This window comes from Moschus berezovskii, chromosome 22 (assembly GCF_049115385.1).
Source record: "Moschus berezovskii isolate FMDL1 chromosome 22, NW_MosBer_1.0, whole genome shotgun sequence".
In the NCBI taxonomy this organism is placed as follows: Eukaryota; Metazoa; Chordata; class Mammalia; order Artiodactyla; family Moschidae; genus Moschus; species Moschus berezovskii.
Genome location: NC_142481.1, coordinates 15,907,384 through 15,931,611, shown reverse-complemented (window position 1 = coordinate 15,931,611; position 24,228 = coordinate 15,907,384). Strand labels below are relative to the sequence as shown.

At 39.4% G+C, this 24,228-nt stretch overlaps 1 protein-coding gene across 1 annotated transcript; it reads right to left on the bottom strand.

Annotated features, from left to right (window-relative positions):
- Positions 1 to 456: 456 nt before the first annotated feature.
- LOC129546094 (uncharacterized) lies at positions 457 to 19,455 on the bottom strand. The gene is made up of 3 exons (XM_055410878.2): positions 19,343 to 19,455; positions 18,487 to 18,559; positions 457 to 3,497 (listed from the first exon to the last, which is right to left on the bottom strand). Exon 3 carries the CDS (start codon positions 3,417 to 3,419, stop codon positions 1,956 to 1,958), a length of 1,464 nt encoding a protein of 487 aa, XP_055266853.2. The 5' UTR covers positions 3,420 to 3,497; positions 18,487 to 18,559; positions 19,343 to 19,455; the 3' UTR covers positions 457 to 1,955.
- Between the last annotated feature and the right edge of the window lie 4,773 nt (positions 19,456 to 24,228).

Here is a 24,228-nt window from a genome sequence, read left to right as displayed (position 1 = left end):
TTGTTTGTGGATATATGCCAAGTTTACTTGTGGGCATCCTATGCCACTATGAGGCTAATGTTATTTTTCAGTGTTCAGATTTTTATGAAAGAGCTATCCTATTTTTTAAAGTTTTATGATTTATTTTTGCCTTCTTAAATTTACATTCTTTATTCTTCATTAAGAGGAATTATTCTTGTTCAATAAAGGATACATGTTGATCAAACTTTTCCTATGTTCACTTACATAAATGTCTTTTCCTCATAATGTCTTTGATGTTGAGTGTGGTGCTGGAGAAGACTCTTGAGAGTCCCTTGGACTGCAAGGAGATCCAACCAGTCCATTCTACAGGAGATTAATCCTGGGTGTTCATTGGAAGGACTGATGCTGAAGCTGAAACTCCAATACTTTGGCCACCTCATGCGACGAGTTGACTCACTGGAAAAGACTCTAATGCTGGGAAGGATTGGGAGCGGGAGGAGAAGGGGACAACAGAGAATGAGATGGCTGGATGGCATCACCGACTCGATGGACATGAGTTTGGGTGAACTCCGGGAGTTGGTGATGGACAGGGAGGCCAGGCGTGCTGTGATTCATGGGGTCGCAAAGAGTCGGACACGACTGAGCGACTGAACTGAACTGAACGTAGAGATCACAGTTAAAACTTTTTCCATAAATAATAAAGACTGAGAAGATAACAATGATGATGGCTAAATTAACCAAGTATTTATTACGTTATAGGCACAACTGTAGAATCCCCATAATTTGCTTCAGAACCACACTAATTATCCCCACAGTACCATAAACACATCATATATGCACATAAAAGGATCTGGAAGAATAAGCAAGTTAGTTAATGCTGGGGAAGTAACTAAGTTCAGGGATGTTAGCCAAAGGGAAGTAAGATTTTACGGATGATGTATAAATCATGTAAGCAGAACAGATTCACACATTATCTTTAAAATGAATAACAAATAAAGCAGACACATTCAAAAGGGGCCAACAAAGTAACTCTTTATGATGAAAAAATTTTTCTGTATTTGACAAAAATAAGGGTTTGATAAAAACAGGTAAATACTTTAATGCCAGTGGAATTGTAACAATATATTTACAGAGAAAGAATAATTAAAAGCTGGTTATAGCATGATCACACTTCTTTCAAAAGCAATGCCAGATATAATCTTAAAGGATTTGCTCCAAAAATTTGACAGTGATTATCTATGATTGGTAAGATTACAGATAACTATATCTATTTTTAACTCATATTTACATTTTTATGTAGGAAAATTGTTTTGCAAAAAGAACAGTATAAAGTTTATAAAAGAAAAATAAAACCTTCCAAAACAAAAAGTACATATCCATAAGACATTAAAGGATATGTAAAAGTAACCATAACTTAACACAAACAGGGTGAAAAACAGATACAAACACAGATATGCAAATTTGAAAACAAATACTGAAGTGATATTTAAGCTTTATATGTATAAAAATATACTATCAAACAACGATAAAAAATATAAAAATAGATATGGTTATTGAATAAATGATATTAGTATGAGAAATGGGGGAGAGAGAAAAAGGGTAAATTTAGACCCTCAATAATAATTTAAAATAATTTTGAAATGGATCAGTAATTCTGTATAATACCCAAAAAAATAAGAACATTAAAAAGAAAGTAGCAAGGTTAGCCCCTGAATAAATTTCAATGTTTAAAATAAAGGCAATATACAATAAAAGATTTTTCAATTTTTAATATTCACAAGTGTGAATTTTCTGAAAATAGTGAAGGAATGAATTTAGATAAAAATCTTCAAATATTTTATTCAGATTGGTTTAAAAATTTTTTTTTCTGTATGAATTTTCTCAGACTAACTGGTAAAGTATAAGTAAGGTATACGTACTTTAATTACATTTGTGGGGTTCTCACTAGTATGGATTTTCTTATTGTATGCTTCCTTAACTATATAATTCCAACTTTATGGAGTTTCCAATTCACAGAGCTTCTCACCAGCATGATTTTTCTTATGTTGCTGAATTTCTGAACCCCTCCCCAAAGCTTTCCCACATGCTTTACATTCATAAAGCTTCTCAGCAGTATGCATTCTCTGATGCTGAGTAAGGGTTGAGCCAGTACCAAAAGTCTTCCCACATTCCTTACATTCATAGGGTTTCTGACCAGTGTGTATTCTCTGGTGCCGATTAAGAGCTGAGCCACTACTAAAGGACTTTCTACATTCTCTACATTCATAGGGTTTTTCACCAGTGTGAATTAGCTGGTGTTGGATAAGTTTTGAGCCACTACCGAAAGCCTTCCCACATTCCTTACATTCATAAGGTTTCTCACCAGTATGAATTCTCTGATGTTGCGTGAGGTCTGAGCCACTACTAAAGGCTTTCCCACATTCCTTACACTCATAGGGTTTCTCACCAGTGTGCATTCTTTGATGCTGAATAAGTTTTGAACCACTTCTAAAGGCTTTCTCACATTCCTTACACTCATAAGGTTTCTCACCAGTGTGAATTCTCTGATGTTGCGTGAGATCTGAGCCACTATTGAATGCCTTCCCACATTCCTTACACACATAAGGTTTCTCACCTGTGTGGATTCTGTGATGTCGGGTAAGGGCTGATCCAAAACTAAATGCTTTCCCACATTCTTTACATATGTATGGTTTCTCACCGGTATGAATTCTCTGATGCCGAGTAAGGGCTGAGCCACTACTAAAGGCCATTCCACATCCTTTACATTCATAAGGTTTCTCACCAGTGTGAACTCTTCGATGCTGAGTTAGGTTGGAACCACTGCCAAAGGCTTTTCCACAATCCTTACATTCATAAGGTTTCTCACCTGTGTGGATTCTGTGATGCCGAGTAAGGGCTGACTCGAAACTAAAGGATTTCCCACATACCTTACACTCATAAGGCTTTTCACCACTGTGAATTATCTGGTGTCGAATAAGGCCTGATCCAAAACTAAAGGCTTTCCCACATTCCTTACATTCATATGGTTTCTCACCAGTGTGAATTCGCTGATGGTGAGTAAGGTTTGAGCCACTCCCAAAGGCCTTCCCACATTCATTACATTCATAAGGTTTTTCACCAGTATGAATTCTTTGATGGTAAGCAAGATTTGCACCACTACCAAAGGCCTTGCCACATTCTTTACATTCATAAGGTTTCTCACCTGTATGAATTCGCTGATGTCGAATAAGGACTGATACAAAACTAAAATCCTTCCCACATTCCTTACATTCAAGGAGTTTCTCATCAGTATGAATTCTCTGATGCTGGGTATTGAAAGTGGGCATGTCTTCAGGAGTAAATATCATTTGACTGAAATGTCCTTCCTGAGATTCCTGTTTTCTCTCAAACTGGCTTTTACATTCCCAATCACCTCTGAAACGTGAGTACTCAATGCTGTTTTGTATAAGTCTTTCCATTATCTCCCACCACGATGATTCTATTCCATAAATATCCTTTTTCAGAAATAATTCTTGGTTTCAACTTTGATTCACAGTCTGAAAGAAAATATAAAAACATTCACTTTTTTTGTGTGTGTTCTGGGAGAATTAAGCTTTTATAATAGATATGAAAAGACTTAAACTCATTTTCATAAAAAGTAAGTGGCTTATACAGTTCTCATTTATGATTGGACACTTTGACAAACAGATAAGGAAACAAAATGAGAAGAAACACTAGAAGGTGAAAGACTTATTTAGGAAAACAGATTAAGTCAATCATTCCTAAATAGTGATTTAGAGAAAAACACCCTAAAGAAGTAGGGAGCTCAATAATTATAAATATGTCCAGGCCCCATCCCAATTTTATTAGAGGATAAAACTAGTGTCATATACATTTAAAAATAAGCATAACTGTCATTTAACTCATTTCTTAGGGTTGTTTAGAGCTTTAAGTAACTATACTAGGAAGGAAAATTCTAGGATAGGTGGTCATAAATTGCATCCCTGAAGGAGATAGAAGAGAAAGTTACTCTAGATATAGCAGCATCTTGATGAATGATTAATGAACTGAATAAGTCTGGAATTAGCAATAAAGAGAGAAGATTCTTTTGTGGTTAGAATACAGTTTGTTTATGCCATTTGATAAAAACCATGTTTACTTAGGAAGTCTATGAGGTTAATCTTGGGAGAACAAAAAAGGGGACTTGCAGAGGCCACAGCAGAGTAATTGAGAGTTTAGTTCTAAAGTCACAGAAAAGGAATGATAACATAAGAGGTAATGGGACACTTGTGTAAAAGTACAAGAAGGATGCAGATAGATGAGTTCTCTGAACATTAATGGTTGAAATGATTCTGAAATCACGTATAATGTATTTACACAGTTGTATAAAATAATGCCACCATGTTTGGTAGCTATTATTTTGGAAGACCTAAAAGTGACCTGGAAAAGGATTCAGAGACATCAATTAAGACCTTGAACAAATAAATAACTCAAGTCCCCAGAGGTAAAAATATTTCAGCTCTAGTCTTTTTCTGCATTACTCAAACAACAAGCTTGTTTAGACTAGGTCTAAATATATCTTGGGGCTTCTCAGGTGGCACCAGTGGTAAACAACCAGGCTGCCAATGCAGGAGATATAAGAGACATGGGTTCAATTCCTAGGTTGGGAAGATCCCCTGGAGGAGGGCATGGCAACCTACTCCAGCATTCTTGCCGGGAAAAATCCCATGTACAGAGGAGCCTGGTGGGCTACAGTCCATAGGGCTGCAAAGGGTCAGACACAACTGAAGTGACTTAGCATACATGCATGCAGCCCTCACTGGGGAGTTAGAGCTTCAACATATGAGTTAGGGAAGAGGGGACACAATTGAGCACATAATATTCACTAAAGCAAGGGTCATAGGAGCAGAGTGATACTGCTCTAACTGGAACCATGTTCATATAATCAAATCAATAATAATGGATTAAAATTAATTTAAAAAATCAAACAGATTACAAACAGGAACAAATGAACCTAAAAGTATTTCAAATGAATAACACAGCCACACTGAAGGAGGGGATTAAGAAATGAATTCAAATAAATTTGAACACATTATTTTAACTATGTACCGTTATTCTGAAGACGAAGAGAACTATAAACAAATACTGAGCTCCACTTAGTAGGTGTGATAGTTACTATAGTATAGGTTAGGAAATCTAAAACTATTTTTGTTATATTATAGAATTGAACAAATTAGTAAATATAATGAAGATAATGAGAGTCAGGTTTTTAACTACTGGAGAAGGGAGATACAAATCTGGAACAGGATTAAGACCAGACTGAATACTGTAGTCCTATCACCTAGATCTTGGTTTCTAAATATTCTTTACAGCAAGAAACCAGGCTGTTTAGAGAAATTATTTACTTCAGGCTGGAGCTAGGAGAGTAATTAGAAATAAGCCTGTAACATCTTGGGCCAGAAAGAGAGGAAATGCTCAAAGAATCATGGGGAAAATCAAAAGTACACAGAAGCCAGCCTGAATAGAATCCCATTGACCAAATCTGGGACATTTGAGTATCAAAATATATAACATCATATAACACACTGAGTAAATGAAAATCTACAAATACATAGTGATATAACAAATGAACAAATAAGTGAGTGATAAGAGAATGCTCTCCTTCACAGTCGAATACCAACTAATTAATATAAACAAAATCATGGAGATTTAAAAATTCTACCATCTTGAAAACATCATAGTAATAAAGGATCTAGACAATAATGGATAAAGGATCCTACACATCAGTGGATGCTAAAAGTTGTGGGTAAAAGTTTGGTGATGAGGTATTTACATAGTTTCAACATATCTCTCTGCTATTAAATATAAATTAATTAGCTGTTAATTACAAAGAGACAATTACTACCTTTACAGTGAAGACACATAGTAGATACTACTGTAACTAGTCATCAAAGTTAATATGGGACAAGTCAATATCACATATTCCCTTCTATGATGTCCTGAGAAGGATACAATCACTTTTGTGGTATTCTTGCCACAAAATTCATAACCTGAATGTTATTATGAGAAGCCATAAGACAAATCCTAACTAAGTGACATTTTACAAAATAAATGGCCTATCCTCTTCAAAAATGTCAACATCATGAAATACAGACATCTTTAATCTTCCAGGCTAAAGACTAGAGAGAAACATGATAAATTCAATGTGTGATCCTGGACAGTGAATCAGGGAGAAAGGGTGAGGGATGAGGGTAGGATGAACTGCTACAAAGAATATTATTGGGACTAGCAAAAAAAAAATTTGTATATTGACTATAATGCACTGTTGCTAAAATCTCTTATTTTAGTGACTATATTGTGGTTATGTAAGAGAATACTCTTGTCCCTAAGAAATAACACAGTGAAGTGTTTAAGGGTAAAGGGGCAAATTCTACAACTTATTCTTAAATAGTTCAGATAAAATGTGTGTATTGTGTATTTGTGAGTGTGCATGATATGGTTTTTCCCGTGGTCATGTATGGATGTGAGAGTTGGACTGTGAAGAAAGCTGACTGCTGAAGAATTGATGCTTTTGAACTGTGGTGCTGGAGAAGACTCTTGAGAGTCCCTTGGACTGCAAGGAGATCCAACCAGTCCATTCTAAAGGAGATCAATCCTGGGTGTTCATTGGAAGGACTGATGCTAAAGCTGAAACTCCAATATTTTGGCCACCTCATGAGATGAGTTGACTCACTGGAAAAGACTCTGATGCTGGGAGGGATTGGGGGCGGGAGGAGACGGGGACAACAGAGAATGAGATGGCTGGATGGCATTACTGACTCGATGGACATGAGTTTGAGTGAACTCCGGGAGTTGGTGATGGACAGGGAGGCCTGGCGTGCTGTGATTCATGGGGTCACAAAAAGTCGGACATGACTGAGCAACTGAACTGAACTGAACTGAACTGATGCATGCATATATAGAGACAGAGAACAACTGCAAATGCACACAGGAATGATCATACAAATGGAATAAAATGTAAACTACTGGTGATTCTGAGCAAAGAGTACCCAAGAATACTTTGTATTATTCTTATAACTTTTCTGCAAGTTGAATAAAAATTTAAATTAATCAAAACTTAAAAGTTACCCCAAACAAAGTAAGACACAGTCCTAAGTAATTCTCATGTTAAATGTGAGCCTAAATAGAAATATAAAATAACCTACAAATAAAGTGAAAAGAAGAGTAATACATATAAAAAACCTGGACACAGGAAAACTATCCCCCTCAAAAGAAAATTTAATAACATTAAACTCCTTTTTAAAAACTGATTTGAATTCAACACTGCAAGAAACTCAAAAAAAAAAAAAGCAGGAAAAAATTAATGAAGATAAAAACAATATAAAAATGTTAAAATAAATAAGATTCAGAAAACTCAAACCTTGCTTTTGAAAAGAATATGAAGAATGCTGATTAAACATATATGTATGCCATTTCCTTTAGGTATTGTCCCAAAACACCATTAAAATGACCAAACAATGATAGTTTCATAATGTTAACTGCTGGCAAGAGTACAGGTATGACAGATATTACTGATTGCCTCCTTCAACATCATCCCTCTCCTACTTTGCTACAAGAATTTTTTTCTATCAGCTCCAGAAAATGAATCATGTTTTGTCTAAGCTAGAATCAATTGGATAGCTTTAAAAAAATATTCTAAAACTTGAACCCCACTCCAGACCAATTAAATCTTAATGTTTGTCTAGTCATCTTGTATGAGCTTAAGTCATTGTCAACTGTGGCAGCACACTAGAATTATCTGATGATCTTTTATTTAAAATTTTTTTAAAATTTATTTTTTGGCTGCACTGGGTCTTTGTTGCTGTGTGCCAGCTTTCCAGCACTGAGCAAGGGCTACTCTCTAGTTGCAGTGCATAGGCTTCTTATTGCAGTGGCTTCCCTTGTTGTGCAGCAGAGGCTCTAGTCAAGTGGGCTTCAATAGTTGCAGCACAACAGCTCAGTAGCTGCAGCTTGTGGGTCCTAGAGTGCAGGCTCGGTAGTTGTGGGCACAGGCTTAGTTGCTCCACTGCATACAGGATCTTCCCAGACCAGGGATCGAACCTGTCTCCTGCACTGGAAGGTAGATTCTTAACCACTGGACCACCATGGAAGTCCCTGGTGATCTTCATTTTTTTATTGGATAATTGGAGGATAATTGCTTTATAGTGTGTGGGTTTGCTAGTTTCTGCTGTGGTGGTGGTTTAGTCTCCAAGTCATGTCTGACTCTTGCAACCCCATGGACCATAGCCCGCCAGGCTCCTCTGTCCATGGGATTTCCCAGGCAAGAATACTGGAGTGAGTTGCTATTTCCTTCTCCACCTGGTGATCTTTTAAAATTGATGATTTCCAAGCTCTATTCCAAACCAGTGAAATCAGAATTGCTAGAGGTCCACCCAGACAGGAGTAACAAAAGTTAGAATAACCAGCTTAAATTAAATGAAATAATTAACCCTTTATTCTATTTGTTGCAATTGTGTCTTTCCGCCTTATGAAGCCAAAAGTAACCTAAATGGCAGTGGAAAAACAGGGCTGACGAAGAGAGTTGGGTATACTATGAAGTGAATAAGCCACTGTGAAGTTTAACTTGGAAATGTTTCAGTTCAGTTCAGTCGCTCAGTCATGTCCGACTCTTTGCGACCCCATGAATCACAGCACACCAGGCCTCCCATCACCAACTCCCGGAGTTCACTCAAACTCATGTCCATCGAGTCGGTGATGCCATCCAGCCATCTCATTCTCTGTTGTCCCCGTCTCCTCCCGCCCCCAATCCCTCCCAGCATCAGAGTCTTTTCCAGTGAGTCAACTCGTCGCATGAGGTGGCCAAAGTATTGGAGTTTCAGCTTTAGCATCAGTCCTTCCAATGAACACCCAGGATTGATCTCCTTTAGAATGGACTGGTTGGATCTCCTTTACTGAAGTCTAAAGTATGTGTTCCCTGGGCTAAAGTATGGGCTTCCCTGGTGGTTTAATCGGTAAAGTATCTGCCTGCAATGTGGGAGACCTGGGTTCAATCCCTGGGTTGGGAAGATCCCCTGGAGGAGGGCATGGCAACCCACTCCAGTATTCTTGCCTGGAGAATCCCATGGACAGAGGAACCTGGAGGGCTGCAGTCCACGGGGTTGCAAAGAGTTGGACACAACTGAGCACACAGAGCACACACAAAGTATGTGCACTTTTTATCTCCATAATTTCACTATTAGTATATACCTTAGAGAAGACATGTACATAGATGTCCACTGGAGCAATGTTTGCACAGTGATTTAACTATATAAAATCTAAATCTCTAAAAACCATAAAATCATTAAACATACCACAGTATTATAAAATATGACCTTACATGAAGTAATTAAAATGAGCTCCATACTTAAATGAACAATTCTCCACAAAGAATAAAAAAGTAAGCTTCAGAACAGTAACAATAACTGTTGTTTAGTCGCTAAGTTTTGTCTGACTCTTTGCAACCCCATGGACTGTAGCAATCCAGGCTCCTCTGTCCTCCACTATCTCCTGGAGTTTGCTCAGATTCATGTCCATTGAGTTGATGATGCTATCTAGCCATCTCATCCTCTGCTGCCCCCTTTTCCTGTTGCCTTCACTCTTTCCCAACATCAGGGTCTTTACCAATGAGTCAGCTCTTCACATCAGGTGGCCAGAGTATTGGAGTTTCCGCTTCAGCATCAGTCCTTCCAATGAATATTCAGGGTTGATGTCCTTAAGGATTGACTGGTTTGATCTACATGCAGTCCAATCCAAGGAACTCTCATGAGTCTTCTTTAGCACCACAGTTCAAAAGCATCAGTTCTTTGGCACTCAGCCTACTTTATGGTCCAGCTCTCATATCCATACATGACTACCGGAAAAACCATAGCTTTGACTTTATGGACCTTTGTTGTCAAAGTGATGTCTCTTTTTAATATGCTGTCTAGGTTTGTCTAGGTTTCCTAACTACTAAATGACACTAAGTGCAAGGTTAGACCCTTTTTAAGGGTTTTACATGAACCAACTCAATCCTTGAACCAATCTTATAGTGCAGTTACTTTCCACATTTTGCAGGATGTACTTATAATTGTTTTTATACCGAAATATTTTTCAGTGAAAAATAGTACCACATACACATTTACATGTGTATGCATTTGAGGGGGGGACATACCTCGAGGCATGAGGGATCTTAGTTCCTCAACCAGGGATCAATCTAGATGCCCTGCAGTGGTTAGGAAGTTTAGAGTTCTAATGACTGGACCACAAAGGAATTACCCATGTATATGCATTTTAATAGGATAAATAATTAATTGATAACAGCGGCTACCTTTTGGGTAGATACCTCAGTTAAGTCTCTCAGTCGTGTCTGACTCTTTGTGACCCCATGGACTGCAGCACACCAGGTCTCCCTGTCCATCACCAACTCCTAGAGTTTACTCAAACTCATGTCCACCGAGTCAGTGATGCCATCCAACCATCTCATCCTCTGTTGTCCCCTTCTCCGCCCACCTTCAATCTTTCCCAGCATCAGGGTCTTTTCCAATGAGTCATTTCTTCGCATCAAGTGGCCAAAGTATTGGGAGTTTCAGCTTCAGCATCAGTCCTTCCAGTGAATATTCAGGACTGATTTCCTTTAAGATTGACTGGTTGGATCTCCTTGCAATCCAAGGGACTCTCAAGAGTCTTCTCTAACACCACAGTTCAAAAGCATCGATTCTTCAGCGCTCAGCTTTCTTTATAGTCCAACTCTCACATCCATACATGACTACTGGAAAAACCATAGCTTTGACTAGATGGACTTTTGTTGGCTAATGTCTCTGCTTTTTAATACGTTGTATAGGTTGGTCATAGCTTTTCTTCCAAGGAGCAAGCGTCTTTTAATTTCATGGCTACAGTCACCATTTGCAGTGATAAGATAAGCCTGGGTAGGTTCCTAGGATTGGGGATTGTAGCTACATGGATATGAACCCCTTCATAACACAAAAATTTTTATAACAAAATTATTAGTTATATGTATAATTATAATTTAACTAAAAATAAAATTTAAAAAGGAAAACACTAGCATTCAGCCTAAGAGCTGCTCATTGTTTATAATGGCAATAATTTGTAAGCAAATCATGTTTCGAAAAGGGAGCTGGGTAAAATGGTAACATGATGAAGTCATTACAACTCATGGTAAAGATAAATGTATAACAACATGGACAGTTGTTCACATTGTATTTTGGCATGATAAAGATGGGTTAAAAGTCAGTAACCAGAATATGATCACATTTAGAAAAGAATTCTAAGTGTTGACAGCAGTTGTCTTTAATTGACAGGATTACAGATAACTTCTTTTACTTGTTTGTGCTTCTCTGTAGTTTTCAAATTTGTTGTAATAAATATTTTTTTGTAATGAAAGGGATAATGAATACAGCTATCTTCAGAATAGTGATATATTTGAGCTGGTATTCAAAGATTTCAAAAAAAAGAAATGATCAAAACATGGCACAAGTAAAGCACACAGACATAAATGTAAAAAATTCAAATAGATAGGGACTTCCCTGGTGGTCCAGTGGTTCAGATTCCACCTTGTAGTGCAGGGGACTTGGATTCACTCCCTGATCGGGGAACTAAGATCTCACATGCTGTGTAGCAATTAAGTCCACATGCCGCAACTACCAAGTGCTCTGGAGCCCATACGCCACAACTAAAGAGCCCATGTGCTACAACTGCTGAACTACTGAGCCCACACACCACAACTGGACACCACAAGCTGTAACTGGAGAGTCTGTGTGCTGCAAGGAAAGATCCTGCATGATGCAATGAAGACCCTGCATGCTGCAACTGAGACCCAACGTAGCCAGATAAATACATTAAAAAAAAATCAAATTGATAATACAAACTATTTAAATAGTTTAACAACAAGTAGGCAATGCACAACGTAATGTACCACTATTATGCTAAAGGAGGACAGAGAAAGAAAAATACTGTATGAGCTCACTTATGTGTAGAATTTAAACAAATCAAACCCAAATTCATAGATATAGAGAACACACTGTTGGTTGCCAGAGACAGGGTTGGGGGTGAGTGGAATGGGTAAAGGAAGTCAAAAGGTACAAACTTCCAGTTATGAAATAAGTCTTGGTGATACAATGTATAGCATGGCATATAGTTAATAATACTGTATTGCATATTTGAAAATTGCTAAGAGAGAAAGTCTTAAAAGTCATAAGAAAACACAACTTTTACACTATGTATACTGATGGATATTAGACTCACTGTGGTGATCACTTTATAATACAGTTGACCTTTGAATAGCATGGATCTGAACTGACTAGTTCCACTTATATGTGGTGTTTTTTTCAGTAGTAAATACTACAATGCTACAGGATCAGAGTCCCTTGGACTGCAAGGAGAGCCAACCAGTCCATCCTAAAGGAAATCAGTCCTGAATATTAATTGGAAGGACTGATGCTGAAGCTGAAACTCCAATATTTTGGCCATCTGATGCGAAGAATTGACTCATTGGAAAAGACCTTGATGCTGGGAAAGATTGAAGGCAGTAGGAGAAGGAGATGACAGAGGATGAGATGGTTGGATGGCATCACTGACTCGATGGACATGAGTTTGAGTAAATTCCAGGAGTTGGTGATGGACAGGGAGGCCTCACATGCTGCAGTCCATGGTGTTGCAAAGAGTCAGACACGACTGAGCAACTGAACTGAACTGAACAGAATCTGTGGTGGATTAAATCTAAGAATGCAGATACAAAGGAACCATGGATATGGAGGACCAACTATAAGTTATATGAAGATTTTTTTAATGCAGAGTCAGCACTCCTAACCCCCACATTAAGGGTCAACTGTATATAAAAATATTGAATCATTGCATTGTACACATGAAACAAATATGTTATATGTTGATTAAACCTCAACAATAATAATTAAAAAAAAAGATTCTTCAAGACCTACCCAAAGACTTTTGGGCAACCACTTTATACCTTAATTGATTTAGAGATCCGAAGAATGGGAAATAAAGGAAAGGGAAGCTAATATTTACTGAATTTCTGATGTGTACCAAGTGTACCACTGGCATCACTGACTCAATGGACATGAGTTTGAGTAAACTGGGAGATGGTGAAGACAGGGAAGCCTGGCGTGCTGCAGTCCATGGGGTTGCAAAAAGTCAGATATAACTTAGCAACTGAATGACAACCAAGTGTTTTACACATCTTTCATTCTCAACATTGAGAATGAGAACCTCTCATTCCCAGGTTAAACAGCTCACAGGTGGTGTAGCTGAGATCAGAGACCACATTTGACACTAGAGCCCATAATTTTTACACCATCTTACAGAGACTAGTGTAAGTTAAAAAAAAAGCCTGAGGGATGGTTTGTTTCTTTTTTTCTGATGGAGTCTATATTTAAACTAAAGTGATATTGAGAATACATGGCAAAGAGGCTAAGGCAGAAATTAAATGATGGAGGATAGTTGTGGAGAGGGGGGAGGTTTTGAGGAGATTGGGAAAGCGAAGTGGAAAGGGTATTTGAAAAAGAAATACAATATAGGGAGAACAGTAAAAGGAACCATGCACAACAGACTGACTGGACCCGAATGTTATTAAAATAAAAACATTAAACAATACATATCTGATTCTAAGTCTATATCTCCTTTTTATATCCCTCACTTCAAAAATGCATTTGAGGAGGCTAAGAATAAAAGAAAAAAATCATACACAAAGGTCATATATCATAGGTACTCAATATAAAAACTCAGGCTAAGCTGTGTTATAATTGATCACGTGCATCAGATCAATTCTGCATCAGTAAATGCAGAAGGGAAATACAATATACAATGGATTAAATTCTTCCTATTTGCCAAGTACTATTTTAGGAGATAAGCAAGACCTTGCTGAAAAACATGTGGAAGACGTAATATCAATTCAGAGGTTAATGTTATTATTAGAAGATTTCTCAAATTTATACTCACATGATTAGAGATACAATGCAACCCAATCAAATCCCAAAAGATGTTTGAGTGGAGCCAAACTATTTCAAAAATTTATATGGATATGAAAAGAACACAAACAGCCATAAGGAACAAGAAGGTAAGAGGATTTGCTCCAAATATTATTCCAAAGTCACAGTGAATACTTAACAGCTATCTTAATAGCATAGTATTGTTGTGGGGGGAGATAGAGCAATAGAACAAAATATAAAGTCCAGAAACAAGACGTAGCCATAATGTGTGCTAAGTCGCTTCAGTCATGTTCTACTCTTTGAGACTTTATGGACTGTAGCCCACCAGGCTCCCTTTTCCGTGGGATTCTCCAGGCAAAGAGTATTGGAGTGAGTTCCCATACCCTCTTTGAGAGGATCTTCCCAACCCAAGGATAGAACCCACATCTCTTATGTCTCCTGCATTGGCAGGCAGGTTCTTTACCACTAGCACCACTTCTGTAACTGTAATGGCACTGCAGTTCAGTGTAAAAAAGACAAACTTTTCAATAAATGATACTGGAGCAACTGGATATCCACATGGGGGATAAAATGAAATTGAATTCCTACCCTACACTAATCAATTCCAGGTAGTATAAAAACAGAAATGTTAGGGCAAAAACCTAGGGAGCTTTTAGAAGCAAACACAAGAAAATCTTCATTACCTCAAGGTAGCAGAAAATTTCTTTAAAAAGCACTAACTACCGAAAAAGATTTAATCACATTGAAATCCAAAACCTCTTGGTTTTCCTTAGTGAAAAACCAAGCCAGAGCAGAAGATAATTTTTGTCACATATGAAACTGCCAGTAAATTAAAATACGCATGCATGCATGTGCGCCCAGTGACTTCAGTCCTGTCCAGCTTTTTTGCAGCCCCATAGACTGCAGCCTGTCAGGTTCCTCTGTCCATGGGATTATCCCTGAAAAAATACTGGAGTGGGCTGCCATTTCCTCCTTCAGGGGATCTTCCCAACTCAGAGATCGAACCCACATCTCCTGCATCTCCTGCACTGGAAGGTGAATTCTTTACCACTGAGCCACAAGGGAAGCCCAGAGTAAAATAACTACAGATGATACATAATATATGTGTTATGTATATAGATCACACACACACACATATTCAATTGTTATAAATCAGTCAGAGAAAAACAACCCAATTAAAAATTGGCAAAACATCTGAACAAATATTTCGCAAAAGGGGATATCTCTTGTAGCTCATACAATAAAGAATCTGCCTGCAGTGCAGGAGACCTGTGTTAGATCCCTGGGTCAGTAAGATCCTTTATAGAAGGGAATGGTATCCCACTCCAGTATTCTTGCCTGGAGAATCTCATGGACAGAAGAGCCTGGTGGGCTACAGTCCATGGGCTTGCAAAGAGTTGGACATGACTGAATGACTAAGCACACAGGTGGGCAAGAATTGATGTTCAATTTCACTGATAATACAGGCATATCAATGAAATGTGATAACACTAGATATTTAATTGGCAAAAGTTTTAAAGTGTAACAATGCCAAGAGCTGGCATGACTATAAACAAAAGGAATCTTTGTAACTGCTGATACAAGTAAAAAACTTGCACAATATCTTCAGAGACTAGTTTGGCATTGTCCAGTAAAACTGAAGATGTACAAACCCTAGCCCTCCACAACTGAATTACAATTTTATTACATATTAAAGAAATACAAGCACACATGTACCAAAATATCTGCACAAAATATTCACAGTCACATTGCTTATAACACTCAAAAACTGTAAGCAAATCAATTGTCCATGAAGAATAGAACAGATTAGTAAATCAATACTATTATACAGTGAGACAGTATGTATAGAGCAATGGAAAAAATGGACTATAGTTATGGGAAATATGAATGAAGCTCACAAATATTTTTAATGAAAAAAGACATAAAAGAATGTCTGTTCATACAAAGATAGAAAATGGACAAAAACTAACTTATGTGATTTTGGAATTCATATCAAAGTTCTAAGTGAAAGATAAAGAAATGATCATAGTGGTTATCACCAGAAGAGCATAATTGTTTATGACTGTGGAGGGGTCCATCAGAGGCTGCTTTACAGATGGCTGTATTCTTTTTCTTGATTCCTTACATGGGTCTTTATAATTATTTGCACAAATGGGTGTTAAATGCCATTTCTATATATAATTTGAAAGAATGAAGACATAGACATTCAAATAAATATGCACCTCTAAAAATGCTTCAAATATTAAATTATGTGGGAAGATACTGAGAGGGTAACAGGCAGGAAGGCTAGGGGCCCCCAAGTGGAGGATACAGACTGCAAGTGTCAGATTTTTTTTTCCCTTTTTTATACAAAATTAAAAGGAGGTTTCTTTTAAAATTCTGTGTTGCCATGATGACACTTGGTTCCACCTGAACTTAACTTTTCTCAAACCTTGACCTAACCAATGTGTTTTTATTATGGAAATGTTTTTCTTAAGCAATGTTTAATGAACTATGTATTTACATTAGACTCTTTCTTCAAGTCATTTCCACCTAAGACTCAGAACCTATAATGGCTCAACAAACCAGTATGTTTTACTCATGGAAATGTTCTCTTAAGCTATGTTAATGAGACTATGTATTTGCTTGGAAACCTGCCTTTTTTCAAGATTCATGTCAAATGTTTGACATCTTGGGGGCTTGTCCAGGATTCTTCAGGACAAATGCTTGGAGCTCTAGTTCTTTGTTCTCCTAGCAAACATGTTTTCTGCTGTACTTTACTAACTCTATGGTATGCTTGTGTGTGTGACTGATTGAAAGAAACACACATGTGTGAACCAAGAGCTGTGTCCTAATCTGCAGTTCCATAGTGACGTCACACAGTTTATGGCAGAAACCCTGTTGGGGGATTATACCAACCTGCTAATGTCAAGCGGAGAAGGCAATGGCAAGCCACTCCAGTACTCTTGCCTAGAAAATCCCATGGATGGAGCAGCCTGGTAGGCTGCAGTCCGTGGGGTCGCTAAGGGTCGGACACGACTGAGCGACTTTGCTTTCACTTTTCACTTTCACACATTGGAGAAGGAAATGGCAACCCACTCCAGTGTTCTTGCTTGGAGAATCCCAGGGACGGGGGAGCCTGGTGGGCTTCCATCTATGGGGTCACACAGAGTCGGACATGACTGAAGTGACTTAGCAGTAGCAGTAGCAGCAGCTAATGTCAAGAGGCACCCAACGTCTCCTCCGGGGGAGCAACCAGAGATGGATGAAGTGTGCGGACCAAACTCTCCTTTCTCAGTCAAACTTTCCAGTCTCTTTGACCATTTCATAACTTCCTGAGAATTAGAACTACTAACCTAATCTGTTGGATCATAGACTTTCAAGAGATTTGTGATCTACACTGTTACTGTGTACTGTTCCATAGGTCCCAAACTTGAAGAGCCACGAAGATGAAAGGTTGTTGCTATGAGCTGTGAATGATGCCAGGATTCTTGACCTCTGGAGGAGAGGAATTCGATCCGGGGCCAGTGACAAGGCTTGATCGCTCAGAGCTTTTGTGTAATAAAGTTTTATTAAAGTATAAAACAGAGAAAGCTTTTGACATAGACATCAGAAGGGGGCAGAGAGAGTGCCCCCTTTTATACCTAATTAGAGAAAGCTAATTAGAGAAAGGAAATGTCTCAAAACTCTGAGAGTGGCACCAGGCCATAGCATTGGCACAGGGTGAGTCATCCCAGGCCATAAAATGATTGACATGAATCTTGAAAAAAGGCAGGTTTCCAAGCAAATACATAGTCTCATTAACATAGCTTAAGAGAACATTTCCATGAGTAAAACATATTGGTTTGTTGAGCCACTATCGGTTCTGAGTCTTAGGTGGAACCAACTTGAAAAAAGACAGAGTCTAAGGTAAATACATAGTTCATTAACAAACATAGCTTAAGAAAAACATTTCCATAATAAAAACACATTGGTTAGGTCAAGGTTTGAGAAAAGTTAAGTTCAGGTGGAAACAGGTGTCATGGCAACACAGAATTTTAAAAGAAACCTCCTTTTAATTTTGTATAGAGAAGGAAAAAAAAGGTCTGACATTTGCAGTCTATTTCCTCCACTTGGGAGACCCTAGCCTTTCTGCCTGTTATCCTCTAAATACTTAAATATGATTTTATGTTAAAATGTATACTACAAATGGTAAATACTGAATAAATTCAATTTTAAAAACCACATTTTATATGTGTACATAAAACATACTGGGGAGAAATAATCAAAAAGGTAGCATTGGTTTTAACTGGAAATTTAATTTTCTTCATTGAGGATAGCTGTATGTTTGTAATTAAAGATAATTTCACTTTTATAATAAAAAAAAGGTTTTTTAAGACAGCTTAAAGAAAAATTAAATCATTGGACAAATTAGGAAGAGAAAGTCATGTGTGTGGATTGGGGTTTAGAGCAAATCACACTTCTCAAAGGAAAAAAATTCCATGGATCAGGTCACCTGACAGACAAGAAATTTTCAAGAGAAGGAAAGCAAGGCATATCTTGACAAAGAAAAGAGGATTTTGGGAAACAAGGGGAAATGATAAGCTACCTTGCAGGTGCCTTGTGGATGGTCAACAGGCATTCTTTACTCCACTCTGAAAGACTGTGCAAGTAGAGCAGAGCTGGGGAGGGAGAAAGGAGTCAGGAAAAATCAGGTTCTTCTGGGAGTCTAAGTCAATCTACCGCCTACAGATATTAGCCCAGAAAAGGCTTGTGCGTCCTGCTCAATACCAGCATGACAGAAACGCAGGGTCATTTGCAGTTCTGGGCAGACTCTGCCCCTGGACTCCAACTCCTGGGAACAGAGCGCTGGAGACACAGACAAAGGCGGCCCACACCTACAGTGCTATATGGATAAATAATCATACAAACTCACTCATACCACAGGGCACTCAGGCACCCTAGAGGGCCACTCAATCATATACACTCTGGGGACAGTCAGTCACGATCGCAGTCAAAGGCACCCCCAGGTACTCACATCCCCATTGACACCCATCATGGGGACACAGTGACAACAAATTCAGACGCACCCTACCCACCAACAATCAAAGACACACCCCCAAGGGGTAGAAATCTCACAGTTAAGCCACCCCACGCCCACCGCTCAGCAAATGTTCATAAACACACACACACACACAAAGTGGATACACAGCTTTGCAACCGCAGTCAAAGAATTTCATACTCACAATCAGTGCCACACCCGGTCACCAAGTTAAACCCCATCAGACATGCACCATTATAACTGCAAATCAAACCCGCCTCCCCGCCTTCACAGTTTGGTACAGGGTCACACACAGAGACACAATCACAATCAGACACACACTCCTTACAATCTCCCCTTCCCAGCTGGCTGGCTCCCGTAGAGGCCGGAGGTTCCAGACACGCCCAGCTCCAACCCATCTCACCTACGATTCCTCAGGTCTATCTGGTCAGCACCGCTCCACTGTACTTGAAACAAACAGAGCCCAGCAGCTCCCACAGCACCCAGAAGCTGTTTGCCCCTACCCGCCAGAAAACCCCGCCCACTCTTCAGGAGAAGGTCTGCTTCTCGCGGGAGGGAGCACCAGACCTAGAGGCCTCTGGGAGATGTAGTCCAGAGAGAGCGAGAGCGAGTGCGAGAGGCTGCTAAAAGTTATCTCCAATTCATCCTGGGTCCCCCGTGGCGGGGAACCTGGATCTGGCAGCGCCTGAGGCTTCCGCGAGTCTCAGCTGACAAGGATTCCATGAGAAAACTTTAGTCAAGCTGACTCCATTGATTCCAATACCCTGCCCACTGGCTGTAAACCCCGAGCGACTGTTATATACCAAGTTGAGGTAAATCTCTCTTCCCTATTGAAATAGTCTTTAATAACGTTTTCCTTATGTGTTTAACTTGTTTGGTGCAACTTTTCTTTGACACTGCCCAGTCTCAAGTTTCTGTTGCGGCTCTCGCAGGTTTTGGCGCTCACCCGGCAACATAGTGAGCCCCACGGCGTCCCGGGAAATGTAGTCCAGGACTTCGCCGACGGCGGGACGGACTCGGCCAAGATAAACTGCGTTCCCTAGGCTCTGAGGCGGGGCCTGGCCTCAGCTAAATACACAGGAGGCTGCTCAGGGTTACGCTTTGATCTGGGAGCGCTCAGATACCCTTGAGGCAAGCTGCTGAGGAAAGTGTTGGGGAGCCAGAAGAGAGAACCCGAATGTGGAACATGAGTGTCTGGGACCAAAGCCTCGGGAGTTTAAAGAGGAGAAATTTACAAGTCCAGACACATGAGAGAGTTGGCAAAGGAGGGTCCCAGTGTGAGACCATGATGAGATTGCGAGTGTGACTACATTAAGGGGTTAGTTGAAAGAAAGAGACTGCATGCGGTGAGGGAGAGGTAGCATCAAGATTGTGAGTGGTTTTGTGAGGATAGAGGGTCATATTGTGGGCTTGGGTGGTTGGGAGTGTGTGTGTGAGAGAGAGATAGAGAGAGATCACATGATTGTGGGTCACTGTATGGGTGGCTGAGATAGAGGAAAAATATGAATCCTCTCAGCCTCATTTTCTCTTCAAATGGAGGTATTTGATCAAAAACAGAAGTAGTGACATTTGAAGATATTTGGATAAAGAGCACTAAGCAAAGAAAACAAATAAACATAAATGCCGTGGGTTAGCCATAAGCCTCTCAGTGGACACAAATTTGAGCAAACTTCGGGAGATAGTGAAGGACAGGGAGGCCTGGCATGCTGCAGTCCATGGGGTCACAAAGAGTCGGACACGACTGAGCAACTGAACTGAACTGAATAGTTCGTTGTCTGGAGGTATCACACTTTATGCATTCACCTATTGAAAGTCATCTTGGTTGCTTCAAAGTTTTGACAGTTACGAATAAAGCTGCTGTATCTGTGTACAGGTTTTTGTGTAAACGTAAGTTTTCATCTACTTAAGGATCTTAATTGCTGGATTGTATGGTAAGAAAGAATATGTTGGACTTCCCTGGCCATAAGAAAGAATATGTTGGACTTCCCTGGCCATCCAGTGGTTAAGACTCCATGCTTCCACTGCAGGGGTCTGGGTTTGATCCCTGGTCAGGGAACTAAGATCCTGCATCCTGCACAGCGTAGTCCAAAAAAAAAGTCTGTTTACTTTTGTAAAACCACCACCAAACTGTCTTCCAAGGTGGCTGTGCCAGTTTCTTAACTGGAAAATACCTACTTTGTAGCATTGTTATGAGGGTTAGATGAGTTAATAGTGTAAAGTCCTGAGAATAGGCCCTGGCACATAGTAAAAGCTCAGAAAACATTGCCTGTTATGTGGTAATTCTGGGTCATTCCCACTCAGCTTTCTGTAGATCAGAAACAATGACAGTGTAAACTTAAATACTTGTAGGTAAGAAAGCGAAGCAAATGCTAAAGTCATGTAGAATGTTATTTAACTCGATGACATTTACCTTTGTTTATGGGTTTTCATAGTTTCAAGAGGAACTAAAGAACCTCTTGATGAGGGTGAAAGAGGAGAGTGAAAAAGCTGGCTTAAAACTCAACATTCAAAAAATTAAGCTCATGCATCCAGTCCCATCAGTTCATGGCAAATAGTTGGGGAAAAAGTGGAAACGGTGACAGACTTTATTTCCTTGGGCTCCAAAATTAGTAGTGACTGCAGCCATGAAATTAAAAGAGGCTCACTCCTTGGAAGGAAAGCTATGAACAACCTAGACAGCATATTAAAAAGCAGAGAAATCACTTTGCCAACAAAGTTCCATACAGTCAAAGCTATCCTTTTTACAGTAGTCATGTATGAGATGTGATGATATGGACCATAAAGGTGGCTGAGTGCCAAAGAATTGATGCTTTTGAACTGTGGTGTTGGAGAAGACTCTGCAGAGTCCCTTGGACAGCAAGGAGATCAGACCAGTTCCAATATTCATTGGAATTACTGATGCTGAAGCTCTAATACTTTGGCCACCTGATGCTGGCAAAGATTGAGGGCAAGAGGAGGAGGGGGTGACAGAGGATGAGATGGTTGGATGGCATCACCGACTCAATGAACAATGGACATGAGTTTGAGCACACCCCAGGAGATACTGAAGGACAGGGAAGCCTAGTGTGTTGCATTTCATGGGGTCACAAAGAGTCGGATACAATTTAGTGACTGAACAACAGGGAATGCTGCTGTGTTAGGGATTCAGGGTTTTTCTCTGCAGGCAGAATGAGCACCCAGCAGTGGCCACAATCAGGTGACCCTGGTGAATGGAAGTCCATGTTGCTGAGCCCATGCATAATGTCTATCCCCTGCCACCACTGTGTTCACAAGCCCATTGGATGATAATGGGGGGTGACTGGGAAAAGAAACTGTTATCCACAGAACAGACCATCCTATCCACCTGATTATTAAATCCTCTGCTGAGGTCACCCTTTAGTGAGCAATTACACAGGACACAAATAACTTCAAATGTTTTGCCCAGAGAAGCCTATCCACACTTCTCTTTCCCACATTTCACTGTCACCAGATTTCCAATCATCTTCCTTCCACCATTATTCCACATCTCAATATCCATTCCTATACATGTTCCCTGGATTTCTGTCTGTACAAATTAGAAAACTCAAGTAGTTCTTTTCTAGTGTAGCACACCTCCTCTCAGCTCACACTTTGAACTTCACCATTAGGAGTCTGCTGGGAATTGAGTCTATTAGTGATGGGCCCAGAAATAAAAAGGGGTGGCAGGGACAGTTTCTGAAGAGTTGCGTGGCCTCTGCCTCAGGGGAGGTCATTATGCTCTTCAGGCAATGCAGTGCCTACCCCATCAAATAGAGGTGGAAATGTTGCCTCTGGGTGGGGATGCCACTTCCACTGGTAAAGCAGACTCTAAACTTAGGAGTTCAATGTCCTCAGCATCATCAGGGTCTTCCCAATGTCTCCAAACCAACTTACAAGATGCTATTCTTTCCCAATCTATGCCCTCACTTTAACAGTTGGGGGCGGGAGGAGAAGGGGACGACCGAGAATGAGATGGCTGGATGGCATCACCGATTCTGTGGACATGAGTTAGAGTGAACTCCGGGAGTTGGTGATGGACAGGGAGGCCTGGCGTGCTGTGATTCATGGGGTCGCGGAGAGTCGGACACGACTGAGCGACTGAACTGAACTGAACTGATTCAGCTGAGAATTTTCCAAATCTTTAGGTTCTGCTTCAGAAATTCCATCTTTTAAGTCATTTCTCTTTTCTTGAACTTCATTATCATCAGCCAAAAGGAGCAAAGCCACATCTTCAATTTCATTGCTTAAAAGTTCTACTTTCCACAAAACATTAGAACACAAACACAATTTAGCCAAGTTCTTTGCCACTTTATAAAAAGAATGATCCTTCCTCTCATTTCCAATAATATGTTCATTTCCACCTCAGAATGAACCAGAATGGTCTTTACTATTCATATTTCTACCAACATTTTGTTCATAATTTATTTTCCAAGAAGACTGAGGTTTTCATTTCAGCTCTCCTCTGAGGTTTTACCAGAATCACCCTTATCATTCATCATTCTTTGCATACATGTCACAACTCTTCAGCTTTTATCCACTCACTATTCAGTTCCAAAGGAGCTTCCACGTTTTTAGATATTTATTAGATTAGCATCCATTTTGGTACAAATTTGTCCTATTTAGCTTGGGCTCCTATAACACAGAATTACAGACTGGGTAGCTTATAAACATATTTATTTCTCACAGGCGTGGAGGCCAAAGTCTGAGATTAGGGTGCTAGCATAGTTTTGGTGACTGTTCTCTCGTGACTTTGTTTTAGTGAACGTTTAGTTTTAGTGAACATTTCCAGATTGAAAACTGTCATCTTCTTGTCCTGTCATCCTCACATGACAGGACAGGGTGAGAGAACTCACTGGAGCCCCTTTTATAAGAGCAATAATCTCATTTAGGAGGGCTCTATCCTCATTACCTATCTTGAGAGGCCCCATCTCAATACCATCACAGTGGGGCTTAGGATATCAACACATTTTGAGGAGACACATTCAGTCCATTGCAAGGCCCAAACAGTTTCACTGGAAAATTATACCATTCAAAGATTAATTAACACCAATTCTACACTATCTCTTCCAGAAATTAAAAGGAGGCAATACTTCCAAACTCCTTATGTGAGGCCACCATCAACCTGATACCAAACAAGACAAAAAATAGAAGAAAATTATAGACCAGTATCCTTCATGTAGACACAAAAATCCTCAAGAAAATATTAGTAAATCATAGCAATCATAGCAAATCCAGTTATATATATGTGTGTGTGTGTATATATATATATATAAAGTATACACTACAGACAAA